Below are 20,883 nucleotides of genomic sequence, written 5' to 3'. Positions count from 1 at the left end.
GGAGCTCAACTTTTTTGTTCCCTTTTCATGTTGGCACTGCACATTTTCAGGCACTGACACAGTTGTCCCAAGCTTTAACTAGTTCTGATACACATGAGCAATTCTTTTCCACATAGACCAAGTCTTTTAAAGAAGTCATTACATGCTTTTATAGTTTGTGAAAACCTGGAATGACGTGGTAGACTTATTTGACATGTACACTTGGACTTCACAGACAGACGGCGTTGGAAACATTTCTCTCCAAGTTCCAAACTGTCTGCTGTATTTGGAGCTCAGATTTGACCAAATTAATTAGCTGAGCTTATGAAGTCTTATGGACTGACAGGCTAGTGGTGCCAGTGGTGCCGCTATAGCAGCTGTGTAATTCATCAGGTCGCATTAAGTTAGCTCAGCACCAGGCTGGAGAACAGGGGCGAGCCCAGACTACACTAATAAATATGCAGAGAAAATATTTTAATATCAGCAAAAACTGAAGTTAATTCTAACTGAAGGGCGACAGGTGAGAAGTTATAAGCACATTTAAAGTCATCATCATTGACTTGCACCAGTGGTTCCCAAAGGTTTCTCTGGAGAAAAAACATGAAAAGCAAGTAAAAACTGAAGAACAACCAACACCAACAAGAATAACAAGTTGTATTTTGTAAAATCCTGAACCTAAAACTGCATTTCTGCCAAGTAGTCTGGTTTGGTTCAGTACGGTTTGGCACGATTCTTTTGACCAATCTGCAGTGTTGCTACTCCACCTTCCGAGAGCGGATCAGCTCAGTCTGGCACCCATACAAAAGGGTCCCAAAAAATGGGAAGGCTCGTCTCGGTTACTTGGGGATCTGTCAGTGGAAACGCCACAAAATGCGAGCCCTACCGAGATGACTCGAAACAGTCTACTTGGTGGAAACGCGGCTAAAAACAACTTTAATTTTTAAAGTAAAATTATGATAAAATAATCATGTTTCTTGGCTGATTTTACAGATTACTGTACTTAGAATACAGAAATACTGTTCAAAAAAACAAACAGTAATGCTAACATTATGCTAACAGATTAGGTGAGTTAAGTTCCAATTTCTGTAGTTTGACTGGTGCTGCTTTCACTGTAAACTTTGGTATCTTATAATGAAGATTTCACAGTTAAACAATATGGTTAAGTTGTTTTTTTTCAGTGAAATTGAATAGGATTTACTGTATAACAAGTCTAACTCTAACCCTGGTTTTAAATCTAATTTGTTTCTAAACAACATTTGTAAACTGTAAAACTGACAGTTATTTTTGTAAAGCTATTTACATTTTCAACATATTTTTTTCACAAAATTTCTCTGGCAACCGCAGCTGCCAGTTTTGTTTTGTTTTGTTTTTTTCTGTAAAAAGAACAGGATGTTATTTGCAGTGTATACTCTCAGACATGCACTTGGCTTGAAAACATGCAAAGACCTAATTTATTTGAAATACTGCCTGTTATTCAAGTTATTCCAGGATCATTTTTTTTCTGAAAATGTATTGATATCTTTTCAAAATTAGCTAAATAACATATTTTCCATATATATTTTTTTATTTTATTTTGTGTTTGTTTTTTTTTTGTTTTTTTGAATAACAGCAGATTTTTCAATAATTGACTCAGCACAGGAATTTTTTCTCTGCCATTATTACATTAACATCATTAATTACATTAATTTAACTTTAATTTAGTAACTCTATAATTCTAATTCATCTGATTGTCACTCCTATGCATACCAAGATCTCACAAGATATTTTACAATTTATTTAAGATACAAGATATAAGATTTTTTTTGATTGTTGTTTTTACAGGAACGATCAAGCAAGAGTGAAAGAAAAAAATGGCTTTTTGAGGCTGGTCAACCTGAATGATTTTGCTGGGCTGAGCAGAGGTTTACTCTGACCTCTGGTTTATATGCAGCTCTCCACCGTACCCTGTGGTCCAGGTGGTTGTTATGTCAAGCAGGTGGACTGAGGGCAGCCCTGATGCAGGGAACCAGGGGAGAAGTATCGTGAATGAGGAAACGCTCAGTCAAGGCTCTCTACATTCTGTCCACTTGTCCTGTACTCTGCTCCTAAGATGTTTCACTACGATGCCTTCTACCTTTGTTTTGAAATTCTGAGCTGCTGAAACCACACTTGGGCTGTTTTTCAGCCGTGACTTTGAAGGCAGCAGGCAGAAAGGAGGCCTCTGATCTTTCTCCCCAAAGACTTCTCCTCTCTGAGCAGACGTGAGTCTGGCTGAGGCTCAGGTATCGAGCTGCTCTGAGCAGTACAGTAGTAATGAAATTAACGAGATGCTTTGACTCGAAGCATTGGACGACTAACACGTGCCCGGCTCTGAAATGTTCTACACACTTGAGAAGATCTGTGGTTAATGTCCATTGATTAAATTCAAACTCATCGCAGAATAAGTAATTAGCATTGAGCATCCGTTCCTTTTGCTTACTGCAAATTTCATCACTGCGTTGCTGGATTTAAACATTTATCAGGACATATGTTTTCTCATATTTTGGGGGGATATTTTAATGATTGTGCTCTTTTTACTTTTTGAGAAACTCTTTAATATTGATTTGCTGCCAGAGCTGCAGTTTGCAAAGGGAAATGATGGTGTCAGTGAGAGTTTAGTTCAACCTTAACGCCAGCTTCTTCATATTTATCCAACCTAAATGCTTTGATCTGTAATGCTTTGTCTTTATTTGCGTATTTTACATGTTTAGTGTTCATTCTTATGCTACCTCTGTGATGCATTTCTCAGCTGGCACTCAAACACTGTGGTAGGTTTATGCCGCTGATTTCTTGCCTCTCATTCGGTGAGCCTGGTTATTACTGCTAACCATGACTTATTTATTCCAAACAACCGTTGTTGCTGCTGCCTGAATGGGAAATGTGTAATTTCTTGTAGACATGCTGATATTTTCTAGGAAAGACCTCCATTATTGGTCGTGTGCTGAAATAAATGTAGTAGGTCTCTCTGGAGGTTGAATTGTTGCTGTGCTTTCAGCGCTTTGCCGTTTCCTGAAGCAAAGTTGTAACATATAGAGATAAGAATTACATTCATTATTTATCAAATTAGTCAAGGCCGTCTAGGAGAACTTGAGCGACTACGGTATGCATCCTTACTGAATAATTCAAGGGAAGAAGTATATACAGTCGCATTTACAGTACTCGCTCTGCTATTCTGTAAGTATGTCAGCTATGTCTGCTTTTATTCTTCAGCAGTTGGATGTAAAACCTTGTCTACTGTGGTTATTTACAAATTTCAGATACTAAGTCGCATGATCCCACAGTTGGGTATTGCATTCACCCGAAAAATTGAAATAACCCTCATGTTTTAAAGACACAACTATCTCATAAAACAGGATTTTTTGTTATTATTTTTTCCTATTTTTTATCATTACATTTTTGAATTTCCTGTTTTTTTATGATACTTTCTTGTTAAAACAGGAATGTGTTTATTTCAGATTTCTCAATTTTTACATTATACTAATCAAATAATTGGATTTTTTTTATTATTATTATTTTTCTGTTTTTATGAGAGACTATCTCATAAAAACAGAGATTCATTTCAGATTTTCTTGTTTTTATGAGATACTATCACGTGAAAACAGAAAATGCTTAAATTTTTGAATTTCCTATTTTTATGAAATACAATCTCGTAAAAGCAGGAATCTAAAAAAGTAAAGGAATTCCCGAATATCTTTGTCCTCTCAACAAACAAACATGAAACATCTGACTGTAACACATGTAACATATTAAAAAGCCTACCTTACTTGTATTGACCCCACACCTCTGGTTAGTGGCAAAATATGTAGCAACAAGTCATGCAGTGGAGCATCATGGGAAATCATGTTTTTTAGAGATGGTATCTCATAAAAACAGAAAAACCAAAGAGAAATATTTTCTGATTTAATGGAGTATCTCATGAAATAAACAAATGTAAATATTTTTTCTTTTCACAGGGTAGTATCTTGTTAAAACAGGAAAAATCAAAAATAAAATTTTCTGATTTTTTTGGAGATACATAAAAAGATAAAAACAGGAAAATCAAAAAGAAATGTTTCATTTTTTTATGAGATGGTATCTGAAATATATATATTTTTCACAAGGTAGTTTCTCATAAATAAAGGAAAATCAAAAATAATATTGTCTGATTTTATGAGAAAGATTTAAAAAAATCTAAATAATTTTCTGTGTTTTATTGGGATAGTATCTAAGAAAATAAAATAAAATGTGTTCTGTTTTCACAAGATAGTAGTAGTAGTTGTAGTGGTGACGTTTATTTCGGACAAATTAATAACAATGATAGTATTAAAAATATTGCAACAATAATGTTAATAATGATGATAATAATAAACAAATAAACAAACAAAAAATAGTCTACAATAACCAAATAGATACTATCTCATAAATACAGGAAAATAAAAAAACAATTAAAAAATGTTGTAAAAACAAGATGTGTTTTATTTTTGGGTGAATGTGATATGCCATCGTAAGATTCCTTGCAATAATTAATTTTGGTTTACATTTTTACCTAAGTCTACTCTCATGCTTATCACAGCCCTGGTTGAACACGCCTAACTGTGATAACTCGTGAGTTCTGTTGTCATTCAGAAAGAGAAAGACTTAGAGAGGAGAGTCTGTCGTAAATGTCAGACCAGTGACACCAGCTCGTGATTTAATGATTAACACGAGCTGCTCTCCATCCCTCTGGCAGGTTGTTAGCACAAATAAATCAACACTTGTCAAACATATCTGTCGGGCAGAGACGTTGGGATCCAGTGTCACAGTAACAGAATAACAGAAACAGCTACAATAAAAACACTAATAAGCCCTCAGTGTAAATAGTAACACTCCAATCTGTTAGAGCCCATCTCGTTAGAGAGTTCATTCGGTCGTATTGTAATTTGAACTCTTTCTGAGCTGAAAGACTGACTCTACTGTCAGCTGTGCTTCAGAAACAGTATCTTTGTGTGTGTTCGGTTTATTCTGGATCTCTCTTTTTTTTTTTTTTTTTTTGCGCAGGCAGTGGCCGGCATGGCAGCTTGATTTGTGGTGTGGGTTGAATCCAGGATGTCTGACAGGCTCCTCTCCTGGTTTTATTCTCCCGAAAAAGTGCAGCATGCCACATAAAATATTTACTCTACCCCCATTCTTTCCTGGGCTTATTTCAGATTCTTCTCACCAGTTTTTAAATGCTTCAGATTGAGCTTCTGCCTGTTTAATGTTTTCCAAATAAAGTGTTTTATTCGTACTGTGAATAGTTAAAGAAGCTACACGACCAGAATATAAAATGCAGCACTGTAACAAAGCTGCTGACTGTAAAGTAAGAATACACTTTGACAGGAAACTGACCAGCTGTTGCATTTAAAGATGGAGGCCATGAGCTACAATCACTATTTAATGTGCCAGAAATTCAGAAGAAATTCAGGTTTCAGCAGTCACTCAGAGGCATAATTATCCACCAGTTCCGGGGTGACGGTAAACACTGCACCTCAAAGTGATGAAATAAAAGTGGTGGAGACACAGGTACCCACCCTGGGTCAGCAGGCTGTCGCTTGTTTTCCGCTCTTTGGCGTCGCCTCAACTAGAAATTAAGCGGGCAGCATTTGGAACGAACAGGCTGCAGTTCTGGGACTCCAAATTAGGCCTGCTTTGTTCTGCTGCCTCAGAAAAAAAACACAGTGTGGGGAAGGAAAACCTGCCACATTAGTTCATGATTCAAAAACACTGTCTGCAAAGGCTCTTCATTGAAAAGAAGTGATGATGTACAAGAGCCTGTTTCCAATTCATGTCCATTTTTAACTCTAAAGCAGGAAGTAAGAAAACTAAATTGGGTGTTTCAATCAGCATGACAGCACCTTAATCTCTCCTCTGTGTGGAGCAGGATCCTATTCAAAGAACGAGTGTTATTGTAAAGACTCTGTTGTAGATTAATGTGTCTGAAAAGTTGTTTTGGCTCTGCAGTGTAACTGTCTTTGAAACAACTATCCTCCAGCCACTGCAGCAGAAACTGTACTCATAAAGGAACCAAACAATCACAGTGTTTCACTTCAACATGCTGTGCTTTCTTAATAAGAGCGCAGACGCAGAGAGAAGTAAAGCTAATGAGAGTCCTGCAAATGTAGGAGGTCATAAAATAAAAATGTCTTGGATAGCACCAAGCGTGTCCTGTAAAATAAAGAATGTAGTCTTATTAAAAGATACAATTTATGACATCCCAGCAAAAACTATTCACATATACATTTAATGAAAACAGGTTGTGCTCGCTGATATGAAACCCTTCTTTTTCTCAAAACAAGTTGTTTTTATATCCCTTTAAAATCTGAACAGAGGGGCTCCAGTTGGTCTTGTGGTTGAAGCCTGCACCCCATGAGGCTCCAGTTCAAGAAACCAGCAGCTGGTTCGACTCCCGGCCACAACCCCTTTGCTGCATGTCTGTCCTCTCTACTCCCAACATTTGTTGTCTTCCTTCAGCTGTCCTTTCAAATCAAGGCAAAAATGTCCAAAATAACTTGAAAAACAATCCAATCCTTAATCCAACACAAGATGCACACTGTTTCTACATGACAGATTTGAACATGTCTTTTAGTTTCTTTTTATTAATATGATACAATGTATATTCCTCTAGAGAGAAATTTATTGTTTATAATTTCTTGCTTCTTGCAAACTCGAGCTGAACAATTAATTACATTTAAACTGTCGTCGCAATGTAATAGAAAGCAATTTTCAAGCTACAAAGGCTGAAATAAAAAAAAAAAAATTAAAGTGCATTTAAAAAGTGCAATGAGTGCAGAGATTTGGTCTTATTTACAATTCTGCCCTATATTTAGTGTGAGATTCATTAAAGAGAGGATTCACATTTCCTTTTCATATTATTGTTCATACCAGGCCTCTTGTTTTGCAGTGCTTTGTTCCTTTCTCTGATTTTATTCAAGGAAATTAATGATAATTTTATTACACGTCTACAGGGCTTGAAGTTAAATCAATCAGTCAATATTCTACTGTGATTGTAATAGTTAACTAAAGATATTTTATATGTATCAATTTATGCATTATTTTATCTCATTTTGTCATAACATGTAGGCCTGGCCTAGAGCAAAGAGTTGTTTATATGTTGACAGTGTCCTTTGTTGTGTTGGTCATACTATAAAACAATTTATTACTTGAGTTAAGTGAAAAATGTAGAAGATAAATATCCCCCAAAAAGTCTAAACCGCAATCGCAATATTGGTAAAAAAAAATAATAATAATAATAAAAATTACAATTAGATTATTTTCCAAAATTGTTCAGCCCTATTGCAAACACAGAGGTGGCAAAAAATGTTTGAACACTTGTTATATCTAAGAAGTTTCAAATGTTTTTTGTTGAACTGGCCGTTAAGATACCAATATAATGAATGGAAGTCATCATTGTCTATAAACCATAGAACAGAGTCATCATAAGGAGATTTAGCTCATTTTCCTTATGAAAAAGAATATTGAAAATGATGGACTGGTCCCCTCAGATTCAGACCTCAACCCTATCCAGAAAATTTTGTTGAGTTGTGAAATAAAGATCTATGGAACATTCAAAGGTTTTGGCTTGAGTTGCAGAAACCAATTTCAAGGGTGGACGGAAAAGTTCATAGCCTGACTAGAAAAGAGTTGCCATAGTGATGAAACTTGGCGTGCATTAAATTCTTCATTTTCTGACCCTTACAGCATGGTTTATTTTTCAACACATTCAAAGTTTTCTTGGGTTGTTGCTGTGGCAAGACGTCTGAACCTTGGTAGCAACTAAGCCCTAATGTAGCAACCATGTCAGCGTGAATGACTCATAGGGTTTAACCCCTTTTTTTGCAGATATTTGACAAAACCACAGCGCCAGATTTTATCCATATTCACAAAATATCTCTGGTTCTACTTTTAAAATCCTCAACTACCACATCAGCATCACTTAATCTCACTGCAAAAAGAACTAAAATCTTGTGATTTTTTTTGTCTTATTTTAAGCAAAATTTGTCTTGTTATACTTAACATGAGCCACATTGGCTAGCCCAGAAAATGTCTTGTTTTAAGTCATTTAAAGAGGGCTAAAATGAGGTCTGACTTGCTTATAACAAGTAAAAACAATCTGCCAATGGAAAAAGAGGAAAGTTACTTCAAACTTGAATATTGTCTTGATACAAGTAACTTTTCTCTTGTTCTATTTGCAGTTTTTTTTTTAACTTGTTACAAGCAAATCAGACCTCATTTTTGTCTTTAAATAGCTTGAAATAAGACATTTTTCTGGACTGGTCAGGTGAATGTGTTTCATATTAAGTCTAAAAAGACATTTTCTACTGAAAATAAGACAAACACTTAATAAGATTTTTTTTTTCAAGTGTAAAAAATAAACCATGCAGTTAGTGTCAGAAAATGTTGAATTTAATGCATGCCAAGTTTCATCGCTACAGCATAGCTCCTTCCTAGTCAGGCTACAAACTTTACAGCTCTCCCTCGTATCAACACTTTTCCAAGAGACATGTGCTGCTGTAACTGCTGCTAAAGGTTGACACACCAAATATTAAAGTTCAAAGTAGATAAAAGCAGAAACACTGACTTCATCTAATATTTATTGTGCTCAGAGGAACCATCTGTATGATTCTGGATCAGGATTTGGAAGCAAAATAAAAAAAGGGTCAGCGCTTTCAGATCTGTTAGGTGTTGTGACAGTTTTTGCCACCACTGTAAGTCAGAATACACTTAGACATGCACAACTCTATGAGCATTTTCTCTTCAGCTACCTGCCCACTCCTAACTTGTTCTCCAGCAATCCTCGTCTTCATGATGTTACTCAGACCACTTCAAGGATCAGTTTTATTTCAGGCGAGTGGGTGGCTATATAAACCGTGATGCTGTAAACCTATGATTAATGCTGGCTTTTATAACAATGAACCAAAGCCTAATCAAGTACCTTTAGGTGCTTAACCTCACCCATTGTATAGCCATTGTTAAGGTTAATCACTGTTCAGGAGCCAGTGGGAGTCGCTCCTGCTGAAACAAGAGCAAGAGTCCACAGAAACAACTGTGTGTGTGTGAACACGTCTGAACGCAGAGCAACACCATCAGGAATCAAACAATGGACAGAGCTGTCCTTGAAAAACTATAAAGTTCACATGTTTTTAACCTTGCGCCTAAAGACACTTAAGGTTGACTGAAAGGAGAAACTTTCTTTGTGACCTCTTTTTTGTTATTTTTCCTGTATCGCCGTCATTGATTGTCTTAATGTGTTCTTCCAGATCTCGGCGCATTCAGTGCTAAGACCAGGGGTGGAGTCTCTGTGCGTGAAGGCCAAGGTGTGGTGCTCATGTGTACACCTCCTCCTCATTCACCGGGTAAGAGCTGAAACCTTGCTAGAGAAACACTGCTTTCTCCTCTACCACTGGCATTGTGAGCCCATCACAAGTCCTTAAGATTCTTCTGACATAATGTTTCTATTAGCGAGTCAAGTGCTAAGGAGATTGATGTCCTCATTTTTTATTTATTGCATTATGTTTTCATGGTTAGTTTTTGTACCCTTCCCTTCCCCTCCCCATCCGTTCATTCTGTTTGAGTGACGAGTGTGTTAAGTCACGGTGACAACAGAGCTGGAGCACAGACTCTCACAGATCAAATTTGCTGGATCATTAGAATTGGAAAGAAATGTTACACAGCCAATTATTTCCCATAGGCAGAGCATAGCAGCGCTCTTTAATGGCTTATTTTGAATATCCCTCGCTGCAGTTGTCCTCTAATGTAAGCTCTTATGTGAGCCATGAATCATCCAGGCTTTCTGTTTGCATCAGCTGCACTGCACCCATGGGAGTGTTTGCCAAGTGCTCTTCAGCACCCGCTTCCATTTCGGGATGCCTTTTTGAATGACATGATAGCATCCAGAGAGTCGGGGACAGAAGAGCAGATAAAACAAAGAGACTATTAATGATTAATGATGCCTAATGATTGACAGATAAAAGTGCAGCGCACACAATCCTCAGCATTAAGATTCTCCATAAATCACAGCACAGCTGTTCCCTTTACACCTGGTGTACATCGTTTTCTATGTTTCATTAACAGATCCAAGCTCCATGCATGCATGCTTTTATTCCTCTAACCTTACAAAGCTTTCCTCCTGGATGGTTAAGAGTGTGACTGACATAGCATTAGAGTCGAACAGTGGAGATGATGTTTGGAGTGAGATGAGTAGAATGGAAATAGTGATTTTCTGTCATTTACGCTTTGTTACAGTCGTGCTGCAGTAAGCTGTAAAATTGACCCAGGTTTGGTTCACGATGGCTCTCTGAAAAACCCTCATGTTGCTTGAATTAGATTGACCAACCTAATCAATACAGAATATGTTATATAAATTATCAGCCAACCGTTAAGAGTGCACTGTGGAACAATGGGACATCAGATACCATCATGTAGCCTCCATATCAAGGTGTAGAGTTGCAGAACACTTATGTAAGTTATTTCATTGTTTGAATCTTTGCTTTTTGGTTTTATTATCTGAGTGAAGTGATGCAAAGGTAATGTGACAGGCTGTGGAATCAGTAAGAATTTAAGACAGTAAGAAAATACAAGTGAAGAACCAACTCTCCAATGAAAAGTAAGAGAAGGGTGTAGTAAGGGTGTTGTCACATTTGTAAGGAACAAGGGCTTGCAGAATGAGGGGTGGCTGTAGCTCAGTCCAAAGGGATTTGGGTTAATAACCAAAGGGTTGCTGGTTCAAGTCCTGGCATTATGGATGGGCACCATATAAAGTACTTTATAGGTACCGATTAACGTAAAATCAAATGGTACCATGTTTAGGTACCTAAACGCATCCTTTCGACTATGAGAGAATTTTCCATGCAGGACATGAACCCAGCATTGCAAGTTTATATTTTGAAGAATAGATATGTTCAATTGAAAAACTTTCAAACACATCAATATTTATTACCTCATAAACACACAAAGTACCAAGAATTGGTACCATTGAGTACCGGTACCGATTGCCAGATACCAGGAACTGTATGAAATGAAAGGTACCCATCCCAACCCTGCATGGACCAAGAATTGGGCTTATAACTGGAGAGGTGTCAGCATTTCTTCCTGAGCACTGTCAAAGTGCCCTTGAGCAAGTTACCATACCCTCTAACTGCTCAACATTGTACGTCACTTTGGACAGAAGCGTCTGCTCAGTGAAATTGTAAATTGTAAAATGAGCAGCAGAGCTAAGTCTGTGGGTTTCCCTTGAGAATTTGCCAAATCTACTCTTCCGATGCCAAACAGCTTGTTATTGTTTGGGGTGATAGTAAATGTGGACTTAAGGCGTATTCAGACCTGGACTGTTTGGTCCACTTTAAACAGACCAGGGTTCGTTTCCCACACTGGTGTGGACATTACATGCAAGTGTGAATAGACACAAACGAACCCTGGTGCAGACCAGACAACTGGACCGAGACCCACTTTTTGAGGTGGTCTCGGTCTGCTTCCAAACGAACTCTGGTGCGGTTCATGGTTCTCCGGTGCAGGTCTGAATACAAACCAAGGTCCATCCGAACTAACTACAGGATACATGCGCCTTTGGTTCGTCTTTGGTTCATACCTGATCCTCTGTCTTCTGTTTAGCCATGCTGTTGCTGGCATGTTGTGGGTCAGGACGCGCAGAGCATAGCGTCTCATTGCTGCGCGCATTCGTCTTCACTTCCAAAATTTGAAACTATGTTGTTAAGCCTTCTTTGAAGGAGCTGCTCTTGAAACTGAAAAAGATTTTGCAGCTCTAATAAGAGCACAATACACGTTTACCTCTATTTCCGGGTCTGTATTCTGTGTGCCGCCTTTGTCAGTGCTGTCCAATGAGAGCACTGATCGTCACACACGTGGATGTGTTTACAGAGTATAGTCCACTTGCAAAAAGTACAATCTGAATACGAACAGCACCAAACGAAAAAAATAAAGTCCGCTTGTGGTCCGGACCAAACAAGTGGACCAAAGGACTTTTCTGGTCTGAATACAGCCTTAGTATATTTATAAAGTGATCTAAGAGTAGAGGTGAAGTATTACTCTAACAGTAATCCGGCATTTGGGAATTTACTAGAGTTAATTTATCCTGTGGGGAAATTCAGTCATGACAGTTGCTCTTTTAAATGTGATATATTTTTAACATTATGGGATTATTACTTGGAAATAGAACAAAAAATGGAAAATAGATGCAAATTATAAAACTAGTATAAAAAAATTGGGGCATTGGATCCCTCTGACGATAGAATTGAACATTTCATTCTTTGAACCATTCCTCCCTGAGGCAGGCAACACATTTGAGTCCAGTCTGTAGACCGTTCGCACACTATTCCCCACAGTTTCCTACTCCATTCTCTAAATGAAAACACACAAGTCCCAATACTTAAACATTTAAAATACAAAAAAGAACAGAAGATTTGAGTAATAAGCAGTGGCAGAAGAGTAATAGGGTGAGGTGTCCTTAAAGATAATATTTCCTTGTTGGGTTTCAGTGTTTCACTCCTGAGTCATTGAATAGAGTGTTGACCTCATGATCAGAGGGTCTTTTTTTCTTTATGCTCCCTCTGTGCTCCTGGTACTGTTTTAAAAGTCACAAAAATCCAGATCATGAGACCTGTGTTTGAATTTGGTTTTACTTTTCTCCACACAGAGGTTTTGAAGCCACTCATCACAAACTGTGTTAAAACATAGAGAGGATATGCTCTCAGATACTGGTCAAATGCACGCCTCAACCTGCACTTGAAGCGTTATTTGATGCCTACTCTTTCCTGCGTACAGATTTATTTTAAATGTACAACACAAGAGAAATTATCATTTATTTCTTCCTTTCTCTTGACTGGAAATGAAAAATGATCTCCAACAACTAAAACATTTTTTGAAAATGCCACAGAAGAAGAATCCGTGAGTGTGATGAATGCCTCTGTGAGTCAGAGCGTGTCATAAATGAAATTCATATTGTACAGGGAGTGTTCAGCAGTCTTTGGCTTAAATTGGTTGTGGGAGGGCTCAAAGACATTAAGATGACACTTAAATGGGATCGGTCTCATGAGTGAAAATAATCTGGAATCACTGAGATGTGGAAAGTTTATTATTTTTCATTTCATGCCTCTGAGCACTCTGTTTTTATGTGTCTTTGGTAAATAGTTTTACTTTTTTATGAAGCTGGTGTGGGATGACCTTTAAATAAAACTTATTGAAAGTGGAATCTCTGTAAAGATAATACATCTCTCTCATACCTATACTTCCTTTAGTTGTCAAGATTCAATCGACCTCTTTCTGTTCTTACTAACAGTTGCTCACAGTGTACCACAGCTGTATGCCCTGTTCTTGCTCTTTCACCCCTCCTCATGATGAACATTGTCTTAAATCCAGCATATGACTCTGCATTTGTTTTTTGGATGATAATATTTGTCTCATGTCCTGTATTTGTTCTGACTCTTGTCCTTGTTGCAGTCCCTGACTTTGAGCTTACATCACCATCGAACTGAGTGATGCGAGCATCTTTGAAACAGCACTTATTCATTATTTACCACAAGGACATAAATAGTTTAAAGAAAATCTCCTAAAAAAGACGGATTATGGATGCAGAGTCAAAGAGTTGTGAAATGTTGTCAGGAAACATTTAACAGATTAATTTGTCAGAGTTTGACAGTCATCACTTTTTAATATAAAGATGGATGTGGTTGTTTGGAGCTCCAGTAAGCACAATGAAGCAGTAAAAAAGGGCAAAGCCAAAGTCTTCAAATCCATCTGATCATAATACTAGACACTTTTCCTGCTCTGGGTCACTTTGAGGAGTAGTTCCACTTCTCTTTTTTCCTGCAACCCATTAATTTTGTTATCTGGATCACTATTTTCTTTCAAGTGTTTGGATTTTTACATCAGAAATGTTGCACTGAATAATAAACAGGAGAACATCTGTGCTGCCAAGTCTGCGAGGGATCATAAGTTTAGATCCAAACTCTGTTACACATGACTAAAAACTAACTTAAAAGTTGCAGGAGAAACCTGCTGACGTTAACGCCCCTGCACCTCCTTGGACCATTGGCCTGCAGAGTCTTTTGAAGCAGCAGTTTCAGTGATGAGAGGGAGGAGGACAGCATGGAAAGCTATTGCAACAAGACCTCATCAGTGGGTGAAACCAGTAGTGTGCACAGACTTTTTGAAGGGCATGGGCGAAATAAAAACAAAATCAAAAAGGCACATACAGACCAGCCTCAGCACTGAGTTCCAAGGGAGCTGTAGATTTTTTTTTTTAAATGTTTTAACCATAGACTGTAGAAAACATGGACATAGTCTCTTCGACGTTACCTATGTTTCTGGTATGATACCATGGACGCGGCCACATTGGATATGACAGAGGTTTTAAGCCTCCTGTCTAACTGTTATAGGCTGCCTTTCTGGCCCATGAGCTGAGCTGTGTCTCTGATTGGATAATCTGACGATTCTAATATCTTCTAAACAGTTGAGCTAGAAAAAAATTCACCCACCGTACAGTGTGTGCTGATAGCAAAATCAGCATTTAAGACCCAAGCCTTTTCTTGAAATAGGCTGTAAATTTGCTTTTTAATGCTGCAAAAGTCTGATTTTTTGGCTTGGTGTGTATAGGCTTGGGCGACAACAAATTTTGCTGGACAATATATTGTCCCACAATTATTGACGATAAACAATATTTAAAAAACAAACAATAAAAATAAAATGGGCTTGCGCTTGAGTTGAAACTGAGTTGAAATGCAGAATTTCTTTTGTGATGTAGCAAACTAAACTCTCTGTGTCTATGTAAATTCTCAATCATCCAGCTTAGTTATTCTAAATGCTTCAAACTGAGGCAACTGGACTGTTCAGAGTTTAAGAAATTTCTCCTCTCCTCCATGAGGCTTCATCAGCCTCATCAGCTTCATCCCAAACTACAAAACCAAACACGCATGGACATGGAGACATATTGAGGCTGGCAAAATTATTGAGTTCATTTTATTAATTGAACGATTCATTGATTTATTGACAATTGTCCCAGGCCTAGGTGTGTATATGACTTGCGGTCTTTCTCCAGCCAGCCTCAAGCGGATCCTCATTGAACAGCAGCTTTTAACACTTCAGCATAGGCTTTATTTTTCTAGACCAGATGTTGCTCCTTGGTTTTAACCAGTCAAGAGGGCAGTTAAGTGTGTTTTGCCAACCAAGACATCACTGAAGCACGTGTTTTGAATCCCAAGGGGTAATTTCAGTGCATTTTGGCTTCCAAGAGTACACTCTATCTGTGTTTTGGCTCTCAAAGGGCACTTTGGTGCACATTTTGGCCCCCAAAAAGGCACTTTAGCATGTGTTTTTCAACAATTAGACCATGAGCTCCCTCTGTGCACACCACTGGGTAAAACTGAACCCAGCTCACAGTCCCTATCAGTGGGTGAACACAGTCTAACACTTGGTGCATTCTGATTCGCATTATAAGAAGAGCCGACATCGTAATATCAAAAATTGTTGTCGCTATGAACACTTGGCTGCCACAAGCCAGTTATCCCTGTGGTAACTTTTCTTTCACCTCCTTCTCAAAACCCAAAAGTCTTAGAACTGATTATTAGCCTCTAAAGATTGTTAGCTAAAAGTTTCTCTAATCTTTTTCATCCAGAGAGAGGACTGTTTCTGTTTAATCACCTTTCACACGCTCATCAAAGCTCAGGGGAATCAGAGCGTCTTGACTCTACAGTCACAGACCGTTTTGTACTTTCTGATGTCATCACCTGTTATTTGAGACAAACTGATTACAAACACCAGGCTCATTAAGACCCTTCACAGGTGTTGTTTGTCAAACTTTAGGGACCTCACCTGTGCTTTTGCTGGACTTTCACAGACCAGTGGTCCCTGTTTGTGACAAACAAGCTGCTCTCCATCATTAACTCTTCAAAGTGCAGACTTTTCCTTTTGTGTTGAGCTGTGATAAATCTACCAATGTGACTGTTATGGAGATGTTAATGTGCTAAGTAATGGCTGTAGAAAAATATGCTCATTAAAATAAATCATTTATCCTATCAGTGTGTGTAAAATGAGGGCCAACCTGAGCTTCCCTGGTCTTATCTTGTTGAGATAGGAGTTTGCGTAGCTGCTTTAGGATGATAAAACTCACCAAGGTGATCATCAAATTAACACTCTGCCTATACCTTTTTACAGATTCCCTCCTCAGTGAATATTTTGAACTATTTCTTCATAGTTTCCTCAATGTTGGTCTTTTTAAAAGGGCTGAAACAGGTTATACAGTAATCTAATGGAAGAATGGTACACAGTTTAAATCTGTCTCTGAGTAATTGTCAGCATGTCAGAGAAGTTCAGAAGCCACAAACCCAATCAACAAGTCAATCAAAAATGTAATTCTCTATTTATTATTCTGCATGAAAATCATATAACAATGATAACTGCTTAAAATGATAGTCCACAAAGACAACTTTAGGCTGTGGCTGGATTTTTAAGTAGGTTGCGTTTTGGAAGTAAAGCTTGCAGAAAGTGTGGATCATCAGAGATGCATACTAATGTTGTGATGAAGACACTGTGAAAAGTTTGCCGTACATTTTACGGTAGCATTACTGTATTTTGATTTACAGTACCATAACTGACGTTTTTTTCCCAGTATCATTTGCTGTCAATAGTAATGTATCCAAAGACCTTTCCAAGTAAGTTACTACAAGTTGCCCTGGTTAGCAGTGTTGCAACTCTATGCTACGCTAACAGTCCAATACAGAAGAGGGAAAACTTTTTTTTTTTTTTTTTTTGTATGGGTGATTACAGTAAAAATCTGAAACACTTCATGGAGTTTATGGATAAATTGTTGCCAAGGGCGGTCTTGAACAGCTCTTCAAAGCTTATTTTGCCTGCATCCTTTTGTGTTCAGCTAATCAGGTTAATACACCGTACAGGAAGGGAAGAGTCATATATATCTCAAAGGGCCTACGTTTCCTGAAGGCAACATTACCAGGGAAGGCTTTGAGCCTTCTTTGCTACGCTGTCACTCACAATTCCAAACCCTTCTCAGTCCAGACCATGCTCCCCATTCTTGAACAGGGCCAAAAGTTTGTATCCGTAAAAAATAAACAAGCAATCCAAAGTGAAAAAAAAGAAAAGGTTTTATTCTCTTATTTATTCATTTGTTTTTTTCTTTTTGTATTATTTTCATATGTTCGAAAAAAGCATTCATTTATTCATTCATTCAAAAAAAAAAAATCTGAAACCCAAAAAAGAAGGTTTAAATGCAAAATAAAATAAATCTGATAAAAAACTCACACCTAAAAAAAAAAAAACTTAAATTTTTAAATCTGTTCAAGAGTAAAAACTAAAAATAAATAACTTGTTAGAAATATAGAGATTGGAATTTAACCTTTTTGGATTGAAGAATAATTGCTTATGCTTATGTTTTTGTTTAGCTTTAGTATTTTTTTTTATATTCAGGATCAAACTTTATATTTTTGGTTTCAAGTTTGTTTTTTGTTTTTTTTTGTCCAAATCTACAAAACTTTTGGCCTCTATTTATCTCCATAGTTGCAATGCATTTTTGTTTTACAGACTCCCAATAATAAAATCATTTTATTCAAACCTTAAAACTGATGCAGAAAGATGCTGTATTTTCTAATCTGCATGATCTTGTCCCACAGAGATCATCTACAGCTGGGTGTTCAACGAGTTCCCCTCCTTCGTCGCCGAAGACAGCCGGCGCTTCATCTCCCAGGACACCGGAAACCTCTATATATCCAAGGTGCAACCGTCTGACGTAGGAAGCTACATCTGTCTGGTGAAGAACACGGTGACGAACGCCAGAGTCCTGAGCCCTCCAACGCCTCTGACACTGAAAACTGACGGTGAGGCCCTCAGATGCATGCAACACCTCTCACACATTGGCAGCCAGGATCTGTATGGAAGTCGTGGGTGGATAAACCAGATGGATGAAAAGAGATAAACCTCACACTAAGTATCACAGAGTCTTTTATGTGTTTGTGTGAAAATAACTTAAAGACTTTTTCCATTAATTCACTTTTTAAGATCTCTCACGGTGCTTCCTCCCTCTGAAGCTGTTTGGCGCTCAGAGATTTCAAAGCATATTTTTCATTCTGCTGGTGCACTGTCTTTTATTATACTGCATTTCAGAGAAACATTTTTTAAATCAGATAGGTTAATAAAAGCTGGACAGTCCTCTGCTTCCACCTGGGCCTCCTGTTAGTGGGCGGTGTTATGAATTCCATACACACCGTAAATAGAGAGTGAGCAATGCTTTAACATCAGTGTGGGGAGTCGTCTTTGCTCACAATGAGCTTTAGTGAAAGTGGCCATCAGGGAAATCATTTTCCGGCATAAAATTAACTGAATCAATGGTCCTTGTTGGATGGGATTCCTCTCTTTTATATCGGCCTCTCAGGAGCCATGCTGTGGAACTGTTTGTTGGGTTCAGGTGTGGATTTCACCTACAGGCTTTTGACATCCCACGACACAGAGAGACGTCCGTCACTTCACACAGCTACCTGTCATTGTCGAGGTTTCAAAGAGCCACTGAGATTATGTCCCCAGTGAAGCTGTGAAAAGGCCTGCATGCCTCGCAACCAGGTCTGCTCCAAATGTTGCAACACGGATTTAGCTCTTTGGATTTCGGTTACATCCCTTTGAGCAAGATTTCCACTCTGTATACTCTGTATTTGCATAACCTTGCCCTCAGGGACACATATAATACTTTACACACAACCACTAAATTGGTTTGTATCTCTCATTAACCGAGATGCAGCCAAGAGGGCATATGGTCAGCCTGCTAACAGCTTCCTAATGCAGGTCACTGCCGGATAAAGACTCAGATACTTCTTCTTAATGGTTGAACGCGGGGTGAAGGAGTTGGATAGATTGGAATATGCAGCCTGTGTGAAAGTGGGAATCTGGTGTGATCCTGTTTGCAACTCCCTCGCGTTTCAGCTGTCAGGCAAATTGGTACAACTTAGCAGACATGGAGGGAGGAAGTGGAGTCGTTAATGAAAAGGTGAGAGAACAGTGTCTGTTGGAAGCAACACCTAAAAACTCAAAATGATCTTTCTCAGGAACTTTTAAAGTCAAGTATTTTCACATGCGGGGTGATGAAAATTCCCCGGAAGAAACTAATGATCAAATATGAATCACGCTTCTGAGAACAACTTCAATTTACACATCAGTATCTGAACTAAAACAAACTCCATACACTATGTTGGGAGATTGCTCGTCTGAGGGAAGAACGTTGACCTTTGCAGCATCCACATGGCGATATGTGGCACGGGTTCCCAATGAAGGACAGCCGTCTCACCTGCAGCATGACATGGCCAAATCAAATCTCTACAGCTGTAGGTCCATTAAGCCAAAGAGTGTCTTGGCATCTCCTCCCTGACAAATCTCATGGTGCCCAGCAGCCTTCTGTATTGTGAATTTGGATCTAAAATGCTGAAAATTGCATTGGCAACCAGCAGACACTGAAATGTCCCCGCGCTGTGTGCACCCTTCAGTCATTGGATACTGACCAATCAGATACTACAATCTGTGCTTCAGTGAGAGTGAGTGATTACTCCACAGCAGACAGTTCAAGCTGCATGTGTGTGTGCGTGTGTGTGCGGCTCACCACTGTCAGCTCCAACCATGACTCTCTTAATCAAAACAAGCATCTGGGCTCCATTATACTCAGCTGGAAGCCATTGATCGTCAATCCACAACCCACCTTGAGCTGAGCGGGGCTAAGCGCCGAGCTCCGGACTAATGCAGTGTTTTTTAAACAGACACACCACTCATCTCAGAAACACACAGCCTTTGATTTATCTGTTTGGTGTAAATAGAAGCAGGAATGCATAATTTAAACATCAATGCTAGTGACTTTGAAATGGCTGTGGATCAGAACACCTTTAGCATTCATCATATATAAAAGGGAATAAACTTCAGCTGGATGGCAGTAAATCAGAAGTGTTTCTGTTTTTCACATTTTTTTATGAAAGTTAAGTACAAACAGTCAGCTTTGTTCCTCTTTTATTAAGTTTCAGTTTGTTTTAAGTCACTTTCAATGGTTGTCCCATCTGTTTTTACCTTTCAGCACAGTGTGCTGTCACATATGTTTGCTGGAAGCAATGCCTATAGTGCTACAGATCTCACTTTAACATTATCTTTCATTATGGTGGCAAGTTATTTAACCCTTTAGAGCCTAGCGTAGGGTATGCATACTGTCTATTAAGTTTCGATTTGAAACCAGACAAGATGGATTGATCATTTATTTTCATTTTTCATTTTCAGTATAAAGCCTGAACAACAAAAACGTTTTGATCTAGACTCCTTTGTTAAATTTACCTCTTTACATTTTTTATGTTTGCATTAGGGCCGTCAATCGATTAAAAAAAAAAAAAACGTATTAATTGCACAGTGTTCTGCAATTAATCACATTTTTTCTACTTAAAGCTGTTGTATAATATATTTATTAAAAAAAATATGAAAAATCATGATATTAATGTAGGATAAACACAAAGAAAGTGTATTTGAATTTAAAGACTATTATAAGGGTTTATTCTAACTTTGAACACAGTTTCTCTTCTTTGAAATATAAATTTGACGTGATGGTTCCTCTCAAGGGTAGATTATGAGAGGTATCTCCCGATGTGATGCAATTTACTTTTCTTAGTCCTTCATCCTCTACTGAGCTAACAGGGCAGCAGTTTTTGGTAGGGATGGGTACCGAGCTAGGTACTTTTATAGGTACCAACCGAATTCTGTCAAAGGTACCGGGTACCGATTCTCGTAAAATCAAAAGGTACCATGTTTAGGTTCCTAAACCCATCCTTGTGACCGTGAGGGACAGGGAGAGTAGGCGATTTTCCATGCTTGACATGAACCTAGCATTCCAAGTTTAATATATATTGAAGA

The 20,883-nt window shown here is 38.1% G+C and overlaps 1 protein-coding gene across 4 annotated transcripts in view; it reads left to right on the top strand.

Annotated features, from left to right (window-relative positions):
- Positions 1-20,883, top strand: part of cntn5 (contactin 5) — a 236,584-nt gene that overhangs the window by 162,270 nt on the left and 53,431 nt on the right. For all 4 annotated transcript variants that reach the window (XM_074679099.1, XM_074679098.1, XM_074679100.1 and 1 more), the window contains 2 exons: positions 9,252-9,347; positions 17,631-17,834. In XM_074679099.1, the coding sequence (XP_074535200.1) occupies positions 9,252-9,347; positions 17,631-17,834 (300 nt within the window). The remainder of the gene's footprint in view (positions 1-9,251; positions 9,348-17,630; positions 17,835-20,883) is intronic.

This window comes from Halichoeres trimaculatus, unplaced genomic scaffold (assembly GCF_033239565.1).
Source record: "Halichoeres trimaculatus isolate MK-OKI-2021-1 unplaced genomic scaffold, fHalTri1.1 fHalTri1_scaffold_9, whole genome shotgun sequence".
In the NCBI taxonomy this organism is placed as follows: Eukaryota; Metazoa; Chordata; class Actinopteri; order Labriformes; family Labridae; genus Halichoeres; species Halichoeres trimaculatus.
Note: the sequence above shows the minus strand (reverse complement) of the source record. Positions and strands in the feature narration are given on the sequence as shown.